Here is a 22,929-nt window from a genome sequence, read left to right on the forward strand (position 1 = left end):
GTATACCATAATTTATATAACCAGTCCCCTATTGATGGACATGTAGGTTTTTTGGTTCCTTTGCTAGTATAAAAATACTGAAACATAACTTGTACCTGAGTCATTTTACACACATGCTGTGTATCTATAGGGTACAGTCATGCAAGTGGAATTGTTGAGTCTCAAAGGGTGCATGCATTGTAATAATGATAGAGCTTTACTTGTTCACTCTGTAGGGATTTGGACTGAGAAATTGGTTACCTTTTTTTGGGGGGGGGCCACACCACACAGCATGCAGGATCTTAGTTCCCCGACCAGGGGTCAGACCCGTGCCCCCTGCCGTGGAAGCATGGATTCTTAACCACTGGACCGCCTGGGAAATCCCCAAGTCACCTTTTTAATATTAGGTTTTTATAACTTTTAAAATAAATATTTTAAATGAAATTGTCTTATATCTTATATTACAATTTCAAGTATTTGAGGTCATTCTAGATAGTTTTCAGGCCCTTTGTTCATAGGAGTAGGAAATCACAATCTTTAAAACAAGTCCTGTGTTCCATAGGTGTGACTTTCGAGTTTGCTAGCCACGAGGGGAATTTAGTGCCCAAATTTTCCTTGTTAAGAAAATCTCACAAGGAAACGGTCGGTTTATCAACCCTGAAACTTAACTGCAGGCGCCACTCTTACATGTGCTGTTACATTATTTGCTATTGGAAGGGCATGACACGCTGTTTCACCCTTCATGTCTTCACTAGTCAACGATGAATCTAGTCGAGATGCTGAAGTCGCTGCCAGGGAGCACGTGGGTTCCAGCAGCTCCCTACAGTCCCGTGAAGAGAAGCAAGAGCCTGTTGTGGTAAGGCCCTATCCACAGGTGCAGATGTTGTCTACACACCATGCTGTTGCCTCGGGCACACCTGTCACGGTGACAGCCCCGCCAGCACATCTGACGCCAGCAGTACCACTCTCATTTTCGGAGGGACTTATGAAGGTAATGGAGAGGGTTAAAATTGCACCTTGAACGACAGCTAAAGACTGGCTAGGATTTCTGACAGCGCTCACAGAGTCTTAGGCTGTATCCTAGGATCATAGCTTTTTCTTCCTGACCTATCCGTTCAGCTCCTCTCTGTAACTCAGAGTGGCGCTGTTCTGCAGTGCCTCGTCTCGTGCCGCTGGGCAGTTGGCATCACAGGATCTTTTCTCGTACCCATTTTGACGTCGATTTTATTTCAAGTTATGGGCGTGCCAGTGTAGCTCTTCTCTTGGAGTGGCACTCTTCTCCAAGGGTTTGTTTTGATAGCTTGCTAATTTGGGTGTATCAGAATATCGCCTTGTGTATTAACCATATGGATATGTGTCAGTTACTGGGAGTTTTGTTTCCTCCCAGCCAAACTTGGGAGGCAGCACGGTATAGAAGAACGAATGTGGGCTGTGAGCCATACAGATCTGGGCTGTCTTCCCAGTTCTAGTTTTTACTGTCTGTGTGGCTTGAAGCAAGTGACTGAGCCTTGCTTTGTATGTCTCCACATCTGTAACATAGCAATGCTAGCACTTCGGTGGAGAGGCTGTGATGCTCAGAGGTAGAACATATGAGGCTTCGGGCATCCTCCCTGGCGCTCTCCAGGTTTGATTTGTGTACGTGTGTGCAATGAAGGGCATCGCTGGAAACGCTGTTGATCTGTGTCGTGTGGTTTTCTGTTCGCAGCCGCCCCCGAAGCCCACCGTGCCTAGCCGTCCCATTGCTCCTGCTCCACCTTCCACCTTGTCACTTCCCCCCAAGCTTCCAGGGCAGGTTACCGTTACCATGGAGAGTAGCATCCCTCAAGCTGCAGCCATTCCTGTGGCAACAATCAGTGGACAACAGGTTTTTTTCCTCTTAATTTGCTGATTTTCAAACTGAGATGCCAAACTGTTGATCATTATTTACTGAATGCCAGCAGTACATTAGGCACTGGACTAAATCAACCATGAACTGGTCACTGGTATCTGCAAGGGGACAAGAGGAGACTGGACAGAGAAGGATGGCCTCGGGAGTAAGACCAGTATGCACAGTGGTCTTGTCATTCGGCCATACGTAGTGGGTACCTGCTGTGTACAAGGCACCCCCTGCAGTGTGAGAAGCAAATCTAGATAAGACAGCCCGTGACCTTGAGGAGCATAGGAGTCCGGCTGTGCTTGGTTACAGGCACAGAACTCCAGTGGGCTGAGGACAGCCTCACAGCAGCAGTGCTTCTCTAAGGCTGTTCTCTGAGGACAGTGATGTGTGTCTCTTGGGCGACGGGCAGGTTCCCTCAGCAGCCTACCAGTTGTGAACATTTATTTTAAAGTCTCATGTTTTAACTTCATTTTTTGTTTTTTGTTTTTGAAATTGCAGTCCCCCTCCATAATATGTATTTGATTTATTTAAATATTTTAAATTACTTACCAAGGAAAACTGAATCTCACAACTCACTCCCTTCAAGTTTTCAGGAAAAAAATGGTATTCCAAAAAGGTGCACTGTAGTTTTTTTCATTTTGTCATACTGCTGAGTCCTCCCAGAAGTGCTGGAATGTCCACCTGAGAAGCACTGGCACCAGGATTGGGCAGGTGTGAGGAAGGGACACTTAGGGGTGAGCTGAAGAACTGACGGGGGAGTGCCCGTTGGATGCTGACGGAATTTACTTAGAAATCCCGGCTAGCATAAAGAATACGTGAGTGCAGTGGCGTGTAAAGGAAATAGTGAGAATAAGGAAAAATAAGCTATAGGCCAAGACAAAGAAAACAAGGGTAGAAGGCTAATAATATTGAAGATGACAGTGTCTGAAAGTGGACAGTCAAATGTGTCATCAGTGACAGGAACCTAACAACTAGCTAGACTCAAGGCAGTTGATGGGTCCTCCCTGTCCCTTACCACATGCCTGCTGGCACAGGGCATCATGCAGTATGCTGTGAAAGGAAAACGAAATGTCCTTAAGAGGAACAACATGACCCACATTTGGAGGCAGCTGACTTCCTAGAAGCAATGGCTAAGCACCCGTGGCTAAGACCAGGCACTTGGAAATAACGTCGCATCCTGTTTCTTGCAGGGGCATCCCAGTAACCTGCATCACATCATGACCACAAACGTACAGATGTCTATTATCCGCAGCAACGCACCTGGGCCCCCTCTTCACATTGGAGCTTCTCATTTACCTCGAGGTAAAGGCTGCATGTTTCCTTCAGGCTCTTGAAATGCAGTGACAGGTATACATTTGGTAGAAGATACAGTAACACAAAGCATCTCCAGAATGAGCTTTTTAAAGTTGCAGGACAGCAGAAATAAACTTAGGTTAATGCACATTTTTAGTGTGGCCTAATAGGTGCTTATTATAGTTGTATTGCAACACATATGTGTATGTGTGTAAACTCAGAGCAGTTCAGATTTTCTGTATGGTCTAAAAATTGTCCTTTATACTGAGGAACTCCTGAAAGCTATGGTAGTGTAAATATGGGCTTCATTTTTAATAAATAAGTCACAGATGTCAATACTGAGTATTTTTGAAGTTTAGTGAAAATGCTTAGTCAAATCTTTTTACTCACATGGCAATAAGATGAATTTATTCTTACAATTAACTGCTGATAGGTTGTAAGGTATTAAATTTAATGAGTTTTTTCAGTTACTTGATCAGAAATTGTTACCTTCTATTGGAGAGGGTAAAATTATTGTCGGCAAAATCAGGCTAACGAATGCTCTCAGTGTAACTTAGTGGGTCTCAGAGTGAGGTTTGCGGACTGCAGGGGGATGTGTGTGAGGTCGAAACTAAGACGTGTGCCCTTTTGTCAGTGCTGATATTGGCACTGATGGTGCAAAGGCAGTGGTGGTTCAGGTGAACTCTCACTGGTGGTTAAACTGCTGCAGCCTTGGCTTGAATCAGGGTAATAACAGCACCGTGCTGTGCTTCGCTGCTACATACTTGCAGTTTCAAAAAAAAAAAAAAAAAAAAAAGCCAGTTTCATTTAAGAACACCCTTGAAGAAGCAATACAGATTATCAGTCTTATGAAATCTCAGCCCTTGAGCGCACGTTCTCTTAATTTTCTATACGATGAAATGGGAAGTACACATAAAGCATTTAAGCTGAATACTGACATACTGAGCTTATAGGGAATATAACTGTAGCTATTTAAATCATGAGCCCAGAAGCCATACTAATGAAACAAATTCTGTTTTTCCAGGTGCAGCAGCTGCTGCTGTGATGTCCAGTTCTAAAGTAACCACGGTCCTGAGGCCGACTTCCCAGCTGCCAAATGCTGCCGCAGCTCAGCCGGCAGTACAGCACATCATTCACCAGCCAATCCAGGCACGCCGGGGTTGTGGGTAGTCAACCAGCAAGCGTTAAGCGCCTGCTCTTGAGTTATTCACTCTGCTTGGCACTGTGCGAGTTCTTGAACCTCAAGCGACTTTGGATCTAGTTGCCAAGATGTAGAGAAGGCTGAATTATATACAGTGTCATGGGATCCGCTGTAGAAATTTAGGAGAGAGGTAGTAAGGGAAGGCTTTTGGTTGGGATGGGTGTGGCAGTGGGGATTCAGAAGCGTGAAGGGGGGGCAGCACCCTGAACAAGGCAAGGAAGACGGTGGTGGTTGTACACAGTGCGGAGTGAAGACTAGTTAGAGCTGAGGGATTCTGATTTCGATAGGGCTGTGTGAACCCCTCAACATTTTATGCACATTTTTATGCACATATGTATGCTTTCTGAGGAAGATGGTCCACGCCTTTCAACTTTTTTCAAGGAAGCCTGTGGCCTCGGTACCACTGAAGTATAACGTGTTACTGCGTGATACCGTGTCTGTCTCTAAATTCGGGGCTCTAAGATGAAGACTGTAAACTTGATGTTGTACACAGCAGAGAGCTACTGCGTCTTTGGAATATACTGACATATGGTCAAAGAAATATCTTTGAAAGATTAATCTAGCTGAATTGCGTACAGAAGGTAGAAGTTCAGTGCCTTTGTGGCCAGACTGGTAGCATGTATGAAATAGCTGGGTTTAAGATACTACGGAAGAGTGCCGACTGGGACGCGGGGTAAGATAGGTCTAGCCTAGAGCTTTCACGTTAAACAAAATAAAAGACCTTGCTAGTAATAAATCACATTTGGAGACTGATTAGGGCCCCAGGAGTATAATGGTAGGAAGGGTTGGAGAAAGAGGAGAACCCAGGTCAAGAGCTCAGTAGTGAGGAAGACAGCACGGCAGTCCTAGTGTGAGAGGACAGGCTGTGGGAGCAGCGCCGTGGGGACGAGGTCTGCAGGTGAGAAACAGATCAAGAATGGGCAGAGTTTGCTGAGTTAACCTGCACGTGGCAGGAGCAGGAAAGAAGGACTACTCAGGAGAGCTCAGATGCCTGGAGAATCTGACGGGGCAAGCGGGTGAAGCCCAGTGTGGAACTCGTTTGTCAGGTGAAGGTTTTACACCCAGGTGTAGGGGTAAGGGAAGTATATCCATATGGAAACATCTAGAAAGCATCTGGGCACCCTGCACCTTCCGCTGATAACGAATGCTGTTATTACCACGTGTTTGCCTTTATTGCCCTCAGATGGCATGAGAGCCAGCGTCCAGTTCTGAGTAGGCCCTCTGTGGAAAGGCCTAGGTTGTGTCGTCATGAAAAGCGTCTGCTCCAGGACCAGTGACGGCTCTGTGGGAACTGGAGCTGAAGGGCTAGATTCCAGTCTGTACTAATCGTAGGACAGAATTTTGAGTCTGGTCATATTTGAAAAGGAGGGACTTGTGTACTTTCCAACCAGAATAGGATTTTTTGGGATAATTCTGGCTCTTGGCCTTCTAACAACCTATCTGAAAAGAGAACTCGGTAATCAGAATGGTGAGAATTTATTTTCATTTGGACATAAACACTCCTATTTCGAGGCCCAGTTTTCAAATTATACTTGCGGTGTTTTGGGCATACTGTATTTTGCTTTTGCTTTCAATGAAATATGTTTTTCTCTTCTCTTGGTAGTCTCGTCCACCTGTGACCACGTCTAATACCATCCCTCCTGCTGTGGTAGCAACTGTGTCGGCCACCAGAGCTCAGTCTCCAGTCATTACTACAACAGCAGCCCATGCCACTGATTCCGCACTTAGGTATATTTGGGGGTTTGAAGATCAGCCGTCCTGCCATCCTCCCTTCTTCTCTCCCCTTTTCTTTTCCTTCCTTCATTCAACTCAATAAATATTTATTGAGTGCTTTTTTTCTTTTTTTTAATGAGCTATGTTGTGTTCTAGACACTGAGGATAAAGCAGTGAAAAAATGAAAAGAAATTCTTGCCCTCATAGAGGTTCTGTTTGTAGAAACTGTGGCTGGAGACATTACCATAAAAAATATATATAGTTTTTTAGGGGGCAGAGAGTGCTTTGGGGACAAATCAGGGCGAATGGGATTTGGAGGGACAGGGTAGGCAGTAGGGGGAGCTTACTGTGTCATGTAAGGTGATCAGGAAGGGCTTTGTTGATAAGAATGCAGTTGAACAGAAAATGGAAAGGTGTGAAATGAGCCATATGGTTGTCTGGGATAAGAGAGTGTTCTAGGCAGTGGAAACAGTAAGTGCAAAGGCCCTGAGACAGGAGTATGTTTACCACATAAAGGGGCAGCAAGAGGCTAGTGGTAGGAGAGTGGCCAGAGATTATTTTAGGAGGTAGCAAGGTCCCCAGGTCATGCCAAGCCTTAGGAACCACTCTGAGGATTTGACCTGTGCTGGGGGGCAATGGGAAGCCTTAGCAGAGTTTGGAACAGAGCAGCGCCATGATCTGAAGTAGCTGCATCCGCCTGGTTGCTGGAGAGAGTAGGCTGTGGGGAGGCAAAGTTGGAAGCAGGATGTTTCAAAGAGTATGGCAGGAATCCAGGAGAGATGGTCATTGGAGGTGGAAAGATGTGGTTAGATTCTGAATAGAACTTTGAAGGTAGCGGAGGGGACTTCTGAGGAAGCACGTACGGGGTTATTAGAGAATGAGAACAGTCAGGCTTATGCCAGCACTGGTTGGCTGTGCAGCTGGGAGAGTGGAGTTGCCTAATCTTGAGATGGGGAAGAGCGGGAGGAGTAGGTTTGGGGAGGAATTCCAGGCTCTGGTTTGGGGCACTTTTAGGGTTGTGCTGACTTCTGAGCACCCAAGTGGAGATGTTGAGAAAGCTTAATATATGAGTCTGGAGTCCACAGAAGAGTTTGGGAGGAGATGATTTAGGAAGGCAGATGGGGAGGAGGTTTATGAGAGAAAATGGCTCCCAGTTGAGAGGGCTGTCGAGGGAAGCAGTGTTCTCAAGGGAGAACCAAGATTCATTAGGGTAGGAAGATAGTGCGTATATTCACAGAAGAGGTTGAGGATACAGGAGATTCTGCTAAAGATGGATTGTGAGTCCAGAGGGTATAGTAGAAAGGTTGGGTGTTTGAGAAGCGAAGCCAGTACAATTAAGAGATTTACAGAGCCATACAGGGAGAGAGTCTGGTCAATGAGGGATGGTCTCTGATGCTTCTCGTGAGTGACACAATCAGGGATGAAGGCATCAAGGTATTTGTCCTCACGACCCCCAGGCATATTGTGCTGGTGAAGCTATGAAAGTTGGGGAAGGCAGTGGCATGAGAGTCTTGCCAGGAGCATGCAGCGTTCCAGTGGTCTTTCTTGATGCTTGCCATCGATTACGTGGGTGCCGGGGAAGGAGCCTTCAGCAGTATGAACGACAAGTGATTCACTGGACCAAAGAAGGGATAGGGCATGGCGAACAGAGCTGTCGGGAACTAGAGACCATCCGGAAGACTTGTCTACCAGTGGGAAGCAGTCTGAGATGCCTCCTTGGTTTCTTCCTTGCTTGACCAAGTAAATGAAAAGGAAACAAGGGAAAGAAAGCAGATTTGTTTATTTATTTATTTATTTATTTATGGCTGCATTGGGTCTTCGTCCCTGTGCGCTGGCTTTTCTCTAGTTGCAGCGAGTGGGGGCTACTCTTGGTTGCAGTGCGCAGGCTTCTCATTGTGGTGGCTTCTGTTGTTGCAGAGCACGGGCTCTAGGCACGCGGGCTCAGTAGTTGCAGCACGCAGGCTCTAGAGCGCAAGCTCAGTAGTTGTGGCACACGAGCGCAGTTGATCTGCGGCATGTGGGATCTTCCTGGACCAAGGATCGAACCCGTGTCCACTGCATTGGCAGGCGGATTCTTAACCACTGCGCCACCAGAGAAGCCCCTAAAGCAGATTTTAAAGAGAAGGTTAAGTTTTGTGATACTGAGTGTATGTGTGGCAACAGGTAGTTGAAGAGATGTCTGTGCTTGAGAAGTCATTAACGTGGGCTACAGTTAATGCTCTAGGTATCTGAGTCTACCCAGCGGGAATAAATGTAATGAGAATAGGGCCCAGAACAGAGGTCTGAAGAAAATAACACTTACATGCAGAGTAGTGCCTAGGACGTAACTTTAACCACTAGCTCTGTCATTTACTAGCTGTGTGCCATTAGGGGAGTGTTTTTAACTTCCCTGATCCTTAGTCCCCTCTTCAATAAAATGAAGACACTTTACTTCTCGGTAATTGAATTTATTGCCTGAGGTACAAAGAGACACAACAGCCCAACATAAAATAGACTGTGTTATTCATGTTAACTTTATAGTACCTTCAAAAAATTAATATATTCGGATGGTATGATGAAATTCAAAAGGTATAAATGTGTATACAGTGAAAACTAGGGTTAGATTTTTTTTTAAACCATGTTGTTGAATTATCTATCTTTTCCAGTGTATTGTTTTTACTAAAAAATGGATATTGAATTTTGTCAGATATATTTTTAGCATATAACTATGTTTTCACTCCTGTAACAAATATTATTGTGTGCCTGATCTGTGCCAGTCACTGCTCTAGGCACTGGAAATACACTAGGGAATTAAACAGACAAAAACCCTAATGAACAGATGGTTTTTCTACTTAAATTATCTGTAACTGTGATAAATTCCTAATGTCTGACTTCCTAGCTAATGGATGTACTGATGGGCATTTTGGCATATGTTGCATGTTTGTGATGGTGTGCCTTCAAGGTGTATTCCTAGAAGTGGGAGTGCTAGGTGAAAGAGCAAATGTCTCAATTTTCCTCACCTAGAAAATGGCGGTAATATTACCTTCCTTGATACGGAAGTTGATATATAAATATTAATGTGTAAATATGTATATATTAACATTAATTGTATGTGTAAATATATAAACTAATATATATAATTATAAACTAATTAATAAATGTGTAAATATGTATATATTAATACTAATATATAAAGCACTTAATACATGCCTGACAAGTAATGGTCATTAACACTTTTTATGTATTAACACTTGTTATTTTTCATTAGAGTAAATGAAAATCAAAGACTAGTATAGTCTATGCTTTCAGAAGCACTTCACGTATCTAAATACTTAATAGAAATACTCTTGGGGGTGTATTTTTGTATGAGCCAGACCTCTTAAAATTTGAGCACGTGTAAGTTTGAATTTAGGAGATCCTTTCTGGGAGATTCTGTTGGCATTCTTCTTTGTTACTTAAATCATTTAATCTTCTTTGCTACTTAAATCATTTAATAGATACTAGGTATCTTCAGAATTGTTCCCATAATTAGATTCCTCCATCCTGAAATTTGTGATTATCTTAATTATGTGAACACGTATCTCTCTGAATGCATTTCATTGTAAATGCTGGGAGTGGGCAGCCTTCACTGTACTCTGGTGACCTAAGTCATCAGCTATTAAAAATCCAGTCTTCAATAGTAGGCTTTCTCCTCAGTAAGTTCCACCAGGTGTCATAGTTGCACCTATGACCAGGCTTTCAGCTTTCCTTTGAACTTGAATAATATGCCATTTAGTTCTCTTTCTATAGAGAGAAAGCCATCCTTTATTCAGTTTGTAAGTTTTATTCACTCGTATCCCACCAGGTCTGATCTTAAGGCATTTTGAGAGAGGATCCCTGTGATGAAACCATTGGTTAGTTTGGATACGTGAGGTCCCACTCACATTTCACCCTTACGGCTCAACATTTTCATGTTTTCTTCTTCCTAGTTTATAATCAGATGGTTCCAAAATACAAAAACATAAAAAGGTATTCAGTAGGGAGTATCACTCCTCTGTCGCACGTCTACCAAGTTCCTATGTTCCTTTCCCTTTGTAAAGTAACATGTTTATAGCTTTTGGGGTATCCTTCCAGTGTTTCTTAAATACAGTCGAATTCACATGCAATTCTTAACCTTTATCCTTTTTACCCCCCAAATTGTTTAATTCATAGATTCCTAAGCTGCCCTCTTAACTGCAGCCAGCAGTGTGTCAGTCTCATGATTCATATGTTCCTCTTTGGGTTTTTTTCATATAACAACATATGTTGAAAGCTTTCCATTTCAGTACGTGGAGTTTCATTGTTCTTTTAGCAGCAGTATGATGACCCATTGTGTAAATGGATTTGAGGTTCTTTTCTATACTTTACTATCATAAATAATGTTGCAGTGAATAACTTTAAACTCTTGTCATTATGCATGTGTGCAAGAATATCTGCAGGATAAATTCCCAGAAGTGATCAGAGGGCATATGTGATTGTAATTTTGATACCTATGTCTTATTGCCTTCCATAGGGTTTGTACCAATTTATACTCCCTCCAGAATATTTAAAAGTGCCTGTTCCCTTACAGCTTGAACAACAGAGTACCCTGTCAGTTTTTTGGATTTTTGCCAATCTGATAGGTGTACAATGATATATCGGTGTCTTTTAAATTACATTACTCTTCCTCTGATTAAGACTTAGTCTTTTCCCTTTGTTAAGGGGCCATTTGTGTTTTCTTTTTAGCAAACTGACTGTTCATATCCTTGGCCTGTTTTTCTATTGGGCTGTTATTTTTCTCATGGATTTCTAGGAGCTCTTCATATATTAAGATCACACTTTCACCTATGAATCTTTTTACTTTGCTTGTAGTGTGTTTTACTGTGCTAGGAGGCTTGCTTATTGGTTTACAGAGTCAAATTTCTTGATTTTTTTAATAGCTTTTGGATTTTGAGAGCTGTTAATTGTTAGAAAGCTCTCCCCCACTCCAAGGCTATTAAAGAATTCTATCTTTTCTTCATGTACGTTCTTATTTTCCATTAAACCTTTCATCGTTTTCATATTTATCCTGGTGTACTGTGTGAAGTATGGATCGAATTTTATTTTTTCCAAATGGCTATGTAGTCTTCCTAGCATCATTTATTAAATAGCCCATTCCCTCCTCTCTGTTTGAGATGTCAACTCTGATACACTGTCACGTTTTCTTACCATTTTTGCAACTTCAGTAGCATGCTTCCCAGTTACTTTGACATGCTGTCTATGTTGATACCCCTTTCAATTATGAGGCAGTCATAACTTTATCTTCTGGCAAGGGGTGATATAAACTTGGGGGAAGGACGTCAGTCAGTGCTTCAAGGTCACAGGTTAAGCTTCCGTTAATCAAGGTTTTCTGTAATATTACCTCAACAGCTAGAAACTTAATGTGTATCTTCAGCTTTGTCCACAGTGTGAAACGTGTTCGTTATAGTAATGCTCACTCGAGATGGTCAGAGAGTGTTGATTAATTATATCGAGGATGCTCAGTATGACTAAGGATTAATTTATTTGGTTCATGGTCCATGTTGATAACCTTTTAGAATGAGGCTTCTGGCAGTTTCAGGAGAGAAACTCGATGGGCAGTTAACTTCATTGGTTCACCTGTGGACTTCACAGACCCGTGAAAAATAAAACTCTGTGACTGTGATCCAGCACCAGACAGTAAGTGGCCTTGACTGCCTGCATTGCGTCTGGAGACAAGTCATAGATCATGATGTCTTTTCTGTCTTCCCAGTCGGCCAACTCTGTCTCTCCAGCATCCACCGTCTGCAGCAATTAGTATTCAGCGTCCTGCCCAGTCACGGGATGTGACAACAAGAATCACACTGCCATCTCACCCTGCGCTAGGGACGCCAAAACAGCAGCTCCATACCATGGCTCAGGTAAAACCAGAGATGAAGAGCCATCTGTATACCCTATGGGTTAAAACCTGTGCAGAACTTGCTAAAAGCCTGGCAATATCGAAGGCAGTGATTGCGTTTAAACGGGATTGGGTGGGAGATGTTCTTGTTTCTAATTGTGTTGTGGGGTGTTCGCCCCACAGAAAACGATCTTCAGTACTGGCACACCAGTGGCTGCAGCAACGGTAGCACCTATTTTGGCAACGAACACCATTCCCTCCGCAACCACGGCTGGTAAGTCGGCAGCCCTGCTCTTCCTGCCGGGGAAGAAGGAGGCATAAGGCGTGGGTTCATTTTTTATTTCTCAGCTTCAGGCAGAGAACAAGAATTAGGTTAGAAAAACTCTCTTTCTTTTTCCCAAGAGCTTTTCTTGGGTTTTTGAGAGTCTGTAATGTGTGCAGAGAGGCCATTGGTGAAGAATTTCCCTTTCTCTCCTGTCCAGGATCGGTGTCACACACACAGGCTCCCACGAGTACAATTGTTACCATGACAATGCCCTCACATTCATCCCATGCTACGGCAGTGACCACCTCAAACATCCCGGTTGGTAAGTGGCGTGCAGCCTGCGGATGGAAGCTTACAAGGAATTTTTCAGCCCCACTGACCTGGTCTTCATATAGCTGGCTAGTGTTGATTTTTTTTTTTTAATTGTTAATTTTCAAAGCAGCACTGACTTTAACTTTGAGTATTATTTCATATACAGATTTGGCATTTTGATGGTAGGGGGAGAAAACAGAAGATAACTGTCTCTGAGAGCTCAAAGTAAACTATTTTAACTCCACTTCTGACTTATTCATCAACCTTTACCTTTTCTATGTTTACCTTTTAAAAAAGTAAGTTAACTTTCCTGATAAAAGTTTGACAAGAACAACAGGATAAGCAAGAAAGAAGCAAAGATCTGGAGTGAAGAGACCTTGTACACTGACAGATTGTTCAGGAAAAACCTCTGGGTGATGCACCAGTGGGAAGAATGCTAACCCTCAAGTCAGTTCCCTGAGGTTCTTATCTGGGTGCCACCCAAGGTACTTCATGACCATCCTAAAATTCCTTCCAGGCTTTGTTTATTCCCCTTTTAAATATGTGTATATTTTCAGTATTAAAACATCTTTGAAAAGTTTCTGGCAGCCAAACGTTAGTGATCAAGATCAGGGATTGGCAAGCTTTTTCCCTAGAGCCGGCTCGTAAATGCTTTAGGTTCTGCAGGCCTCATGGGTGTGTGCAACTACCTAGCTATGGACATTATGTAAACAAATGGGTGTGGCTGTGTTTCAGTTAGATTTTTTTATGGACACAGAAATTTGAATTTCATGTCATTTTCAGGTGTCACAAAACAGTCTTCTTTTGATTGTTTCCCCCCCTGCCATTTAAAAACGTGAACCCATTGTTAGCTCCTGGGCCAAAACAGGCATCAGCAAGGTTTGGCCGGCAGGTTGTCGACGCCTATCGTCGGAGTTGATAGCTCACTGTCACAGCTTCCAAAGCAGAGGCTGTGGCCTATGAGGCAGGACACTTCCTTCTTTAACCCGCACGTCACAGGTTTTAGTTTCTAGTGTTGCCTGTGCCTTGGTTCTGTAACAGTGAGTGAGCCATCTTACTCTCCTTCACTCCCAGAGATGTGGGACAGCTGCCATATTTTTAATCTGCTGTACTTTTAGAAGTAAGGCTGCCTTTTGTGAGAGGACGCACTGACGTACTCGACGGTCAGAAATCGGGTGACCCGGCACAGAAGTGTCTCCCCTACCTGCTGTGTCCCAGCACTGGGGTGGTCCCTCCCTCCCTGCTTCCTTCCTCTGCATGTGTGACAGGCTGCAGCTTCCACAGCCCTCCTAGCAAACTTGGAGGGCGCTTTTCCAGAGTAAACGGAGGACCCAGGAAACCCTTGCTCCTCTTTTAAATAACTGGGCCATTCCAGCCCTTAAATTGGTCCTCAGCCCCACAGACGGCTTTTCGCAGAGAGAATAACTGCGGTCTTTCTCACGTTACTGCTCACTCCAGCTTGGCATTGGAGAAACCAAACTTCTGGCACACCCTCTGAATTTAATCTCACTTCTGTGAAGTCTGGCAGTGGGGGTAGCGGTTCAGCGTTACTGCACTTTCGTTGAAAAAGATAGTTGATTGTTCCATGTTGTCACTTCAGGCTGTTTTCTGGCTGTACCTCACAGTGTCATCCGTTACCTGCAGCGCCGTCAAGTCAGAGCCCAGCCCCTTCTTTTCATTTTTATAGTCGAGAGCCTCACTAGGGAATGTGTAGCTATGAAGAAAATTAGACCAGTAAAGAGGGGCAGCGTACCCTAGGGGGCTGTCTGGTTGTCTTGAACCCTCTCTGTGGAGAATTATTTAGAGGCCAGTTCTTGTTAATGTCGCTGTGTCTTCCTAAGAGTAACACTGTGGAAGTAAACTCACTCAGAGTAGCAGGAGACAAATAATGCTCATTCATTTGGCTAAAACTACCAACTTCTTACCTGTCCTAAGTTACTGTATTGCTGTGTTCTCTAATTCCCCAGCTCATTTATCTTTGAATTTTTACCATTTACTAAGTTCTAGATATGAAAATCATTTGACAGAAGTGTCCAAACAGATTTGAACATCTGCTACTTAGTGTGATTGCTTTTGTCGAAGTTCCATCAGGTTTATGCTCTGGTTTTGTTTTCCTCTTGTGCAGTAACCCAGATATTTGTTACATCATAATGGGATCCCTATACAGAAGGGCCTCAGTTGAGAAGGGAAACCTGCTATTAACCCTAGAGCATTGATTTTCAAGTTGAGGGCATAAGAGCTATATTAAAATCACCTAAGTGGCTTTTTCTAAGTGTCACTTGCTTTCTCTAGGTGAGATTAGATATTGAATTCAGTCATTGTTATTAATAGGAATGTGTTGGATCAGGGGAAAAGCCTGATAACCCCAAGCATAGGGTTATCACCTGCAGTGAAGGCCCATTTCCAATAGGATGCCACCCTTATTTTCTCCACACATGACAGTGGTCTCAGAATTATAAAAAGCATAATCAGATGATCCCAGCCTACAGAAAACAAGAGATTATCTTTGAAAATAGCCCCAACTTATGATTTCTGCATTATGTTTTTCCTGAAGTTTTTTTTGTACTAAATAATTGAGGATGTATGGCCCTTTTAATTAGGAAAAAGTAAAGGTATGATTCATGTGTGTGTGTGGTTACCATCTGATGTTAGCTACTCTGCCAAACACAGCTGCTTTTTTATTGGAAGCATAATTTTCTCCTACCTTTTATGGGCACAGTGAGAACACAGGCTTAGTCACTTTTCCCTCAGCACCCTCTCGACTGACTACTGATGGAAAATACATCATGCCAGCTTCTCTCTGCGTTAGCCAGCAGAGGCCATCCTCACTGGTCAAACTGGGCATGTCACCCATCATCCTGCAGAAACTTCTCCAGCTGCCTCCCTCAGAAAATATCTGGGCCCAGGGGGTTGCTGCTTACCTTTGGTGTTCAGTGTGCTGCACCTTGGGTAACGTGATGGCATCATCCCAGTCTCTAGTGTTTGCGTGCCTGCCATTGGTATGACTTGGGTCTTTACAGATAGAATTAAATTTGAAAACTGTATGATCATTTTGATTTTGCCATAAAATATTATGCAAAGTCACAGGACACTCAAAAGACTTAAGAAATTAAGTGATTTTCTAGAGAAGGCCTCCTCATAGATGAGGAACCTAAGACTTGGAAATTAAAATGACCTTCTCATTACTTACTGGCTACATTATTACTAATTAGTTATGGGCCCCTGAGAAGAATCTAAGGTGTTTGCCATTTCTGTATTCAAATTTTTGTTGATTTTTTTTTTTTTTTTTAAGTTTTCTCCTTTTAAAAAAAAGGTCTCCAAGAAGCCAGGTCAGGGGAAAAGGGCCTAGTTGCTGATGTTTTTGTTAAAGTATTAATGTCGAACCCTGCTTTGACAGATAGCAGTGTAAATATATCAGTGGATTATTGGATTGAAATAATTCAGTTGAACCATAGGTACTCATCTTTTCATTTTTTATTTTGATTAAAACTAAAAATCCAGGCTTCTTATTACTGTTTGCATTCTTAAGATTGTTGCTGGCCAAGAATGTTTTGGCATGCCAGTGAAAGCATATGAGCAGTAATGTAATTGGATTATACTTTTTGTAGCTAAGGTGGTGCCTCAGCAAATCACACATACTTCTCCTCGGATCCAACCCGATTACCCTGCAGAGAGGAGTAGCCTGATTCCCATTTCAGGACATCGAGCCTCTCCAAATCCTGTGGCTATGGAAACCCGAAGTGACAATAGGTAGGAGGGAATGTGCCCCATCGTGTCACGAATTGATTTGATTTTTCAGTGAAACCAGTTGTCCCACGAATATGACACGTATTTCCTTATTTTCAGCTTTTCCCCCTGAAAATCTAACACATTGTATAATTTCTTTAGTTTTATGAAACTGTGCTGTATCTATTCATTCTCCTTTTGATGAATGTTCTAGTATCTTTTTTTTTGGCTTGTGTACTTCTCTTTTTAATTTATTTTGAGCCGTTTTGAGTGTAAGGGTAGCAGCATCATGACCCCTTATCCCTAAGTATTTCCATTTTCGTCTCTAGAGAACGAAGCTGTTCTTACTTAACCACAGTACAGGGAACTGAAACGATCCTTTAGCTTTCCATTCTCTTGCATACATTGAAATTTTTGAAGAGTATAGATAGGCCATTGTTTTTGCAGAATATTCTTCAATTTGGGCTTGTTGGATTGTTCCTCGTAGTTAGATTCAGGCTGTGCATTTTTGAAGTGACTACCATTAGGTGATATGTTCTTCTCACTGTTATTACATCAGAGAGCTCATGCTCTCCCTTTGTCCTTTTAATAGTTATCTCAACATTAATTACTTAATGAAGGTGATGCCAGATTTTTCCACCGTAAATAACTCTCTTTTGTAAATAACTAATTTGTGTGGAAATACCTTGAGACTATAAGTGTCCTTATAAGCTTTCACTCAGTAGTTTTGCTTCTATTGACGATTCTTGGCTGAGTCAGTTGATGGTTGCAATATGGTGGTTGCAAGATAGTGACTTGTTCGATCATTTCGTTGATATTTATCAGTTGACATTCTGATGTAAAGAAAGTTCATCTATCCCCATTTATTTATTTTGCTGTGTATTTTATTTTTGAACATCTGCATGGGCTCATGGATTTGGTTTTATTTATTCATAATTATAATCCATTACTGTCATCTATTTCGAGGCTCAAATTGTCTCCAGGCTCATCCTTGGGAGCCCCTTCAGACTAGTTCCTGGGTTTTGCTATGTCCTGCTCATTCTAGCCCTTCCTTACTTCTCACCACATTAAGATACTTGAAACTCTTCCTGAACTTGGTCCCTCTGAGCCCTGGAATCTGCCATTTCTCCAAGGAGCCCTGGTTCCTTTGCATCATTTAGAAACTAAGATCTAGCCATTAGCTCTGTTTGTTGTTACTGGATTGTCACTTCTTCTAGGCCCTTTCAGCAGGCAGAGAGGTAGGAAGTATATAACATTTTAAAAACTAAGTACATTCTGGTATCTCTGGTCCAGCTCCATTGCCTCCCCCATTCCGTATTTGTATCTCCCTTCTCCCACCCCACGGTGAGAACCTGGTAGAGTGCACATGAAGTAATTTCAGAAACGGATCATTTTAAAATATTCTTGTTTGATTATTGTGGTTATAGAAATGCTTTTAGTTCTTTTCTTTTTTCACCAAAGTACAGTTGATTTACAATGTTGTTAGTTTCTGGTATACATCAGAGTGATTCAGTTTTTTATATATATATATATATGTGATACAGTAGGATCTTGTTGTTTATCTATTTTATATATAGTAGTTTGTGTCTGCTAATCGCGGACTCCTAATTTATCCCTTCCCGCCCCTTTCCCCTTTGGTAACCACAAGTTTTCTATGTCTGTGAGTCTGTTTCTGTTTTGTAAATAAGTTCATTTGTGTCATATTTTCAATTCCACCTGTAAGTAATACCACATGGTATTTGTCTTTCTCTCCCTGACTTACTTCACTTAGTATGATCATCTCTAGGTCCATCCATGTTAAAATATTACTCTCTCTAGGTCTGTATCCTTTGATACAATTGTTTGGGATGCAATTTGGGAAACATTAGTATGGCAGTTAAAAGTAAAAAGAGTTTGTAGGGGATAGGATCATTTGAAGGGAAAGAAGAAAAAACCTTTTGGTTCATATTATCTGTGTTCCATCTATAGACCATCTGTTCCTGTTCAGTTCCAGTACTTTCTGCCAACGTACCCACCTTCCGCATACCCACTGGCTGCTCACACCTACACCCCGATCACCAGCTCTGTGTCCACCATTCGACAGTATCCAGGTATGAGCCCCACTGTTAAGATGACTTTTAACATTTTAATTTTTGCATGCAATGAGATAGAAATTGATCAGTGAATATTTCTAGTATGGATTTAATTACTCTAGCTTCTATTTTCAGATTCAGATAAGGCTGAAATCTGAAGCTTTAAGGTTGTAAATCACCATCCCTGAAATCTAAAAAGTTGTTACTTACTAGTGATAGCAGCATGATTTTATCCCACCCTGAGGATAATTATGTTAACAGTTTTTGTTATCCCTTAAAATGGAAGTGCAGTTAAAAACGAATAAAGCTGTACTCTTACGGGGCTTCTGTGGTTTTGTGGGATATTTGTTGTGTTTTTAATAATGTTAGTCCAGTTATGCTCAAAATTCACTATCCAGTCCAGTAAATAGTGTTCTTTTTGCCAATAAACAGTGCTATTTAAACCTCAGGGTTTGTATAGTCTTTTCCTGTGAGACCCTCAGCTCACTTCAGGCATAAGAAAGCCAGGTTGTCAGATTGTGGCCATTGCCTGTCTGCTGTGCCATCCAGGACTGCAGCTGCACCCACATGTGGCCATTGAGCATTTGAAGGGTATCCGGCACAAATGAAGAACTGAATTTTTTGTTTTACTTAATTAAAATGAGAGAAATTTCAAATATGTTTGGAGCAACTTAGTGATATGCAACTACTTTTTTCAAAATTGTAGATTTTATGGAATCAAGATGCAAATCGAATATTTCTGAAATTTAGTCTCTGAATTGAGATGTGTTTTAAGAGTAAAATGTACCCTGAATTTTGAAGACATTATATGGAAAAGAGAATGTAAAGCATGTTATTAATAACTTTTATAGTGATTATATTTTGAAATGATAATTTTTGGATATATTGAGTTAAACAAGATATGTCATTAAAATTAATTTGGCCTGCGTTTTTGTTTGTTTGTTTGTTTTTTTGCCGTACGCGGGCCTCTCACTGTTGTGGCCTCTCCGGTTGCGGAGCACAGGCTCCGGACGTGCAGGCTCAGCGGCCATGGCTCACGGGCCCAGCTGCTCCACGGCATGTGGGATCTTCCCGGACCGGGGCACGAACCCGTGTCCCCTGCATCGGCAGGCGGACTCTCAACCACTGCGCCACCAGGGAAGCCCTGGCCTGCGTTTTACTTTATTAATGTGGCTACTGGAAAATCTGAAATTGCATGTGTGACTTATTTTTTCGTTAGGACAGTGCTAGTCTAAAACTTTCAAACACTGAGGGTTTTTTTTTACATATATATAAATTTATTTATTTTATTTATTTATTTTTGGCTGCGTTGGGTCTTCGTCGCTGTGTGCGGGCTTCCTCTAGTTGTGGTGAGCAGGACTACTCTTCATTGAGCTGCACGGGCTTTTCCTTGCAATGGCTTCTTGTGGAGCACGGGCTCTAGGTGCGCGGGCTTCAGTAGTTGTGGCTCTTGGGCTCTAGAGCGCAGACTCAGTAGTTGTGGTGCACAGGCCCAGTTGCTCCGTGGCATGTGGGATCTTCCCGGAACAGGGCTTGAACCCATGTCCCCTTCATTGGCGGATTCTTAACCACTGCGCCACCAGGTTTAAATAGCTTTGAAAATAGGTTCCTCCATCTCTACATTGTTCTATGTGTGTGTTTTGATTTTTTTTTTTTTTTTTTTGCCGGGGTTGGGGGCTGTTTGTTTTTCAAAACTTTCTTTTTAAAAGAACTTCATAACAGTGTTTTTTTTATTAACAGTCTTATAAAGTAGAATACTGTTTAATTGACTATTGTCAAAAGTAGGATGCAAAAAGTATCATAGAAGCATGTTGACAATTAGGAAGTAAATTTCATGCGTGTGTGTGTTACACTAACTGCTGAAAATTCTTAAGTCTCTTTATCAGTAACAGCACTTGCCTTCAGGTTCTCTCCTTCATCTACTACCTTGAATTGATAACTTCTATAACAGTGCAGTCATTTTGCTTTTCTGGAGAAGGTCATTCATGACCACTGTGTATTTCTCTGAATGCTAGCCAGCTGAAAATGGCATGCAGAGTCTCTCTTGACCTAGAATCAACTATGCAGACATTGTCATTCTATGTAAACCTTTATTGTAAAAATCCATCATAAGGGCACTGTCTGAAATGTTGGGGATCCTGCCAGTCATCTGTTTCTCTACATTATTCTTCTTTCATCACTGCTGTAGCCCTGATAGATACTAACACAGAAAAATGAATAGTACGTTCAATACTTTATTTCTTCCAGGATCTAACTGTCATTGTTGGTGCAGATGAGGGGTAATATATTATTTCTCAGACATGTGAATCTAAACATGGATGGACACAAATGAAAAAATGATTTAGTAACCAGCTTACAGTATCCTATTGAATATTTATTGAAACTCTACTTTATGTAAGGTCTTATGCTAGGCTCTATTTTTAAAGTTGACTTTTAAACAGCTTTCAACAAGCTTAGAGTCTAGTAGGAAGATTAGACATGAAGAGATACTATAATATGCTAAATCTCAAAAGAGGGGCTTGAGCAAAGCCATGCTGCTTCTGAGGTAAGAGGTTGTTTCTACTTGAGAAGGTAGGGTTGGAGGTCAGGAGTGATTTCCTGAAGGAAGTGACATTTGGAAAGCATCTTTCAGAAAGTATAGGGCAGAGCCGTAGTGGGTGTTAACATCTGTCACCGTCCAGTTAAAGATTGTTTTTCTTGTGATGAGAACTTTGAAGATCTACTCTCTTAGCAACTTCCAAATATACAATACAGTATTGCTAACTATAGTCGTCATGCTGTACATTACATCCCCATGACTTATTTATCTTATAACTGGAAGTTTGTACCTTTTGGCCACCTTTACCCATTTCGCCCACTCTCCACCCCTGCCTGTGGCACCCACCAGTCTGTTCTCTGTATCCAAAAGCTTGGTTTATTTTTGTTTTCTGCATTTTAGATTCCATATATAATGAGATCATATGGTATTTGTCATTCTCTTTGTGACTTATTTCACTAAGCATGATACCCTTTGGGTCCATCCATGTTGGCACAAATGGCGGTATTTCAGATTTTTCTTTTTTGATGGCTGAGTAATATTCCATTATGTGTGTGTGGATATATATACCATGTCTTCTTTATCCATTCATCCACTAATGGACACAGATTGTTTCCATATCTTGGCTATTCTAAATAATGCTGCAGTGAACATGGGGATATGTATATCTTTTTCCAGATTGTTTGGATGACCGAGAAGAAAAGTCTTTTGTTTGTTTTCTTTCCACAAACAGTGAGAAATCCCTTATTCTTTTGTTGCTTCCTGGGAATGTTTTTGTTTTCAATTTTGTTGTTTGTTTGTTTGTTTTTAATATACACAGTAGATGATATGTTTGCCTGATAGATAAAAGGACAAGTTAATTCTCTCTTCAGTGCATATTTTGGGATTTAAAATTCACAACTACTGTATTTCAGAAGTGCCTGTGATAGTGGTTCTATCAATTAAAGCAAAGATTCTTGACCTGGAGGCATGGATGTATCTCAGAAGTTTTATATTAATTACTTACATAGTTGCCTGGCTCACATTTGGCTTTTAATAAATGATTGCTTTTTTCTCATTTTAATAACATTTCTAGCAATCTGCAGAGAGATCGTATCAATTTGGTGGAAATAGGGGGGAAAAAACCTCAATGTATAGCATTTACGTAGCACTTTTTTTTTTAACTGAGAGTTTAGATCTTGAACAGTGGAAAAATTGTTTTGATTTGAGTGTTTTTCTCCTTATGTGGACTGTGCTAATCAAAGCTAACATTTTTGTCACTTTTTGCATCATTTTTAGTTTCAGCTCAGGCTCCAAACTCTGCTATCACGGCTCAGACTGGAGTTGGGGTGGCGTCCACAGTCCACCTGAACCCCATGCAGTTGATGACAGTGGATGCGTCCCACGCTCGACATATCCAAGGGATCCAGCCAGCCCCCATCAGTACACAGGGCATCCAGCCAGCTCCCATTGGGACCCCAGGGATCCAGCCAGCCCCCATAGGCACACAGGGCATTCACTCAGCAACCCCAATCAGCACCCAAGGACTTCAGCCTGCACCAATAGGGACCCAGCAGCCTCAGCCTGAAGGAAAGACTTCAGGTAATTTTAATTTTTTACATGGAAGTTGGTGTGGAGGGGAAAGGTACACAGGGTTTGAATCATGGTTTTGCTACTTGCTGGCTTTGTGGTCTCAAGTAAGCTCGCTAGGCCTTAATTTTCTCTTTGTAACATGAGTTGCTTAGAACTTACTTGTCAGGGTCTTTGTAAGCATTAGAAACTACGTACATAAACAGCCTAACATGCATTTGCACATGGGGAGAAGCGTTCTAAAAGAGCTCTTAGTTGAGAGAGTACATTCACCTTATAAGACTAGTGTTCTCATTCCATTTCAAGATTTTCTTTTTCTTTTTTACCTTTTGGTCGTGCTGCCTGGCTTGCGGGATCTTACTTCCCCGACCAGGGATTGAACCTGGGCCCTGGCAGTGGAAGTGCGGAGTCCTAAGCACTGGACCCCCAGGGAATTCCCTAAGATTTTTTTTTTTGGAGTTGTTTGTAAAGCTGTAAAGATAGGCTGGAATGTTGGTACCATTATTAGGAATTGC

The 22,929-nt window shown here is 41.9% G+C and overlaps 1 protein-coding gene across 6 annotated transcripts in view; it reads left to right on the forward strand.

The window, feature by feature from the left end:
* SAP130 (Sin3A associated protein 130) overlaps positions 1–22,929 on the forward strand; it is a 76,421-nt gene that overhangs the window by 9,012 nt on the left and 44,480 nt on the right. For 3 of the 6 annotated variants that reach the window (XM_060106915.1, XM_060106917.1, XM_060106916.1), the window contains exons 3-13: positions 735–970; positions 1,685–1,843; positions 3,046–3,157; positions 4,173–4,297; positions 5,953–6,077; positions 11,809–11,956; positions 12,118–12,208; positions 12,417–12,521; positions 16,120–16,261; positions 18,206–18,327; positions 22,124–22,426. In XM_060106915.1, the coding sequence (XP_059962898.1) occupies positions 735–970; positions 1,685–1,843; positions 3,046–3,157; positions 4,173–4,297; positions 5,953–6,077; positions 11,809–11,956; positions 12,118–12,208; positions 12,417–12,521; positions 16,120–16,261; positions 18,206–18,327; positions 22,124–22,426 (1,668 nt within the window). The remainder of the gene's footprint in view (positions 1–734; positions 971–1,684; positions 1,844–3,045; positions 3,158–4,172; positions 4,298–5,952; positions 6,078–11,808; positions 11,957–12,117; positions 12,209–12,416; positions 12,522–16,119; positions 16,262–18,205; positions 18,328–22,123; positions 22,427–22,929) is intronic. The other 3 variants (XM_060106918.1, XM_060106919.1, XM_060106920.1) reach the window with 3 other exon arrangements.

Source organism: Mesoplodon densirostris, chromosome 8 (assembly GCF_025265405.1).
Source record: "Mesoplodon densirostris isolate mMesDen1 chromosome 8, mMesDen1 primary haplotype, whole genome shotgun sequence".
NCBI lineage: Eukaryota > Metazoa > Chordata > Mammalia > Artiodactyla > Ziphiidae > Mesoplodon > Mesoplodon densirostris.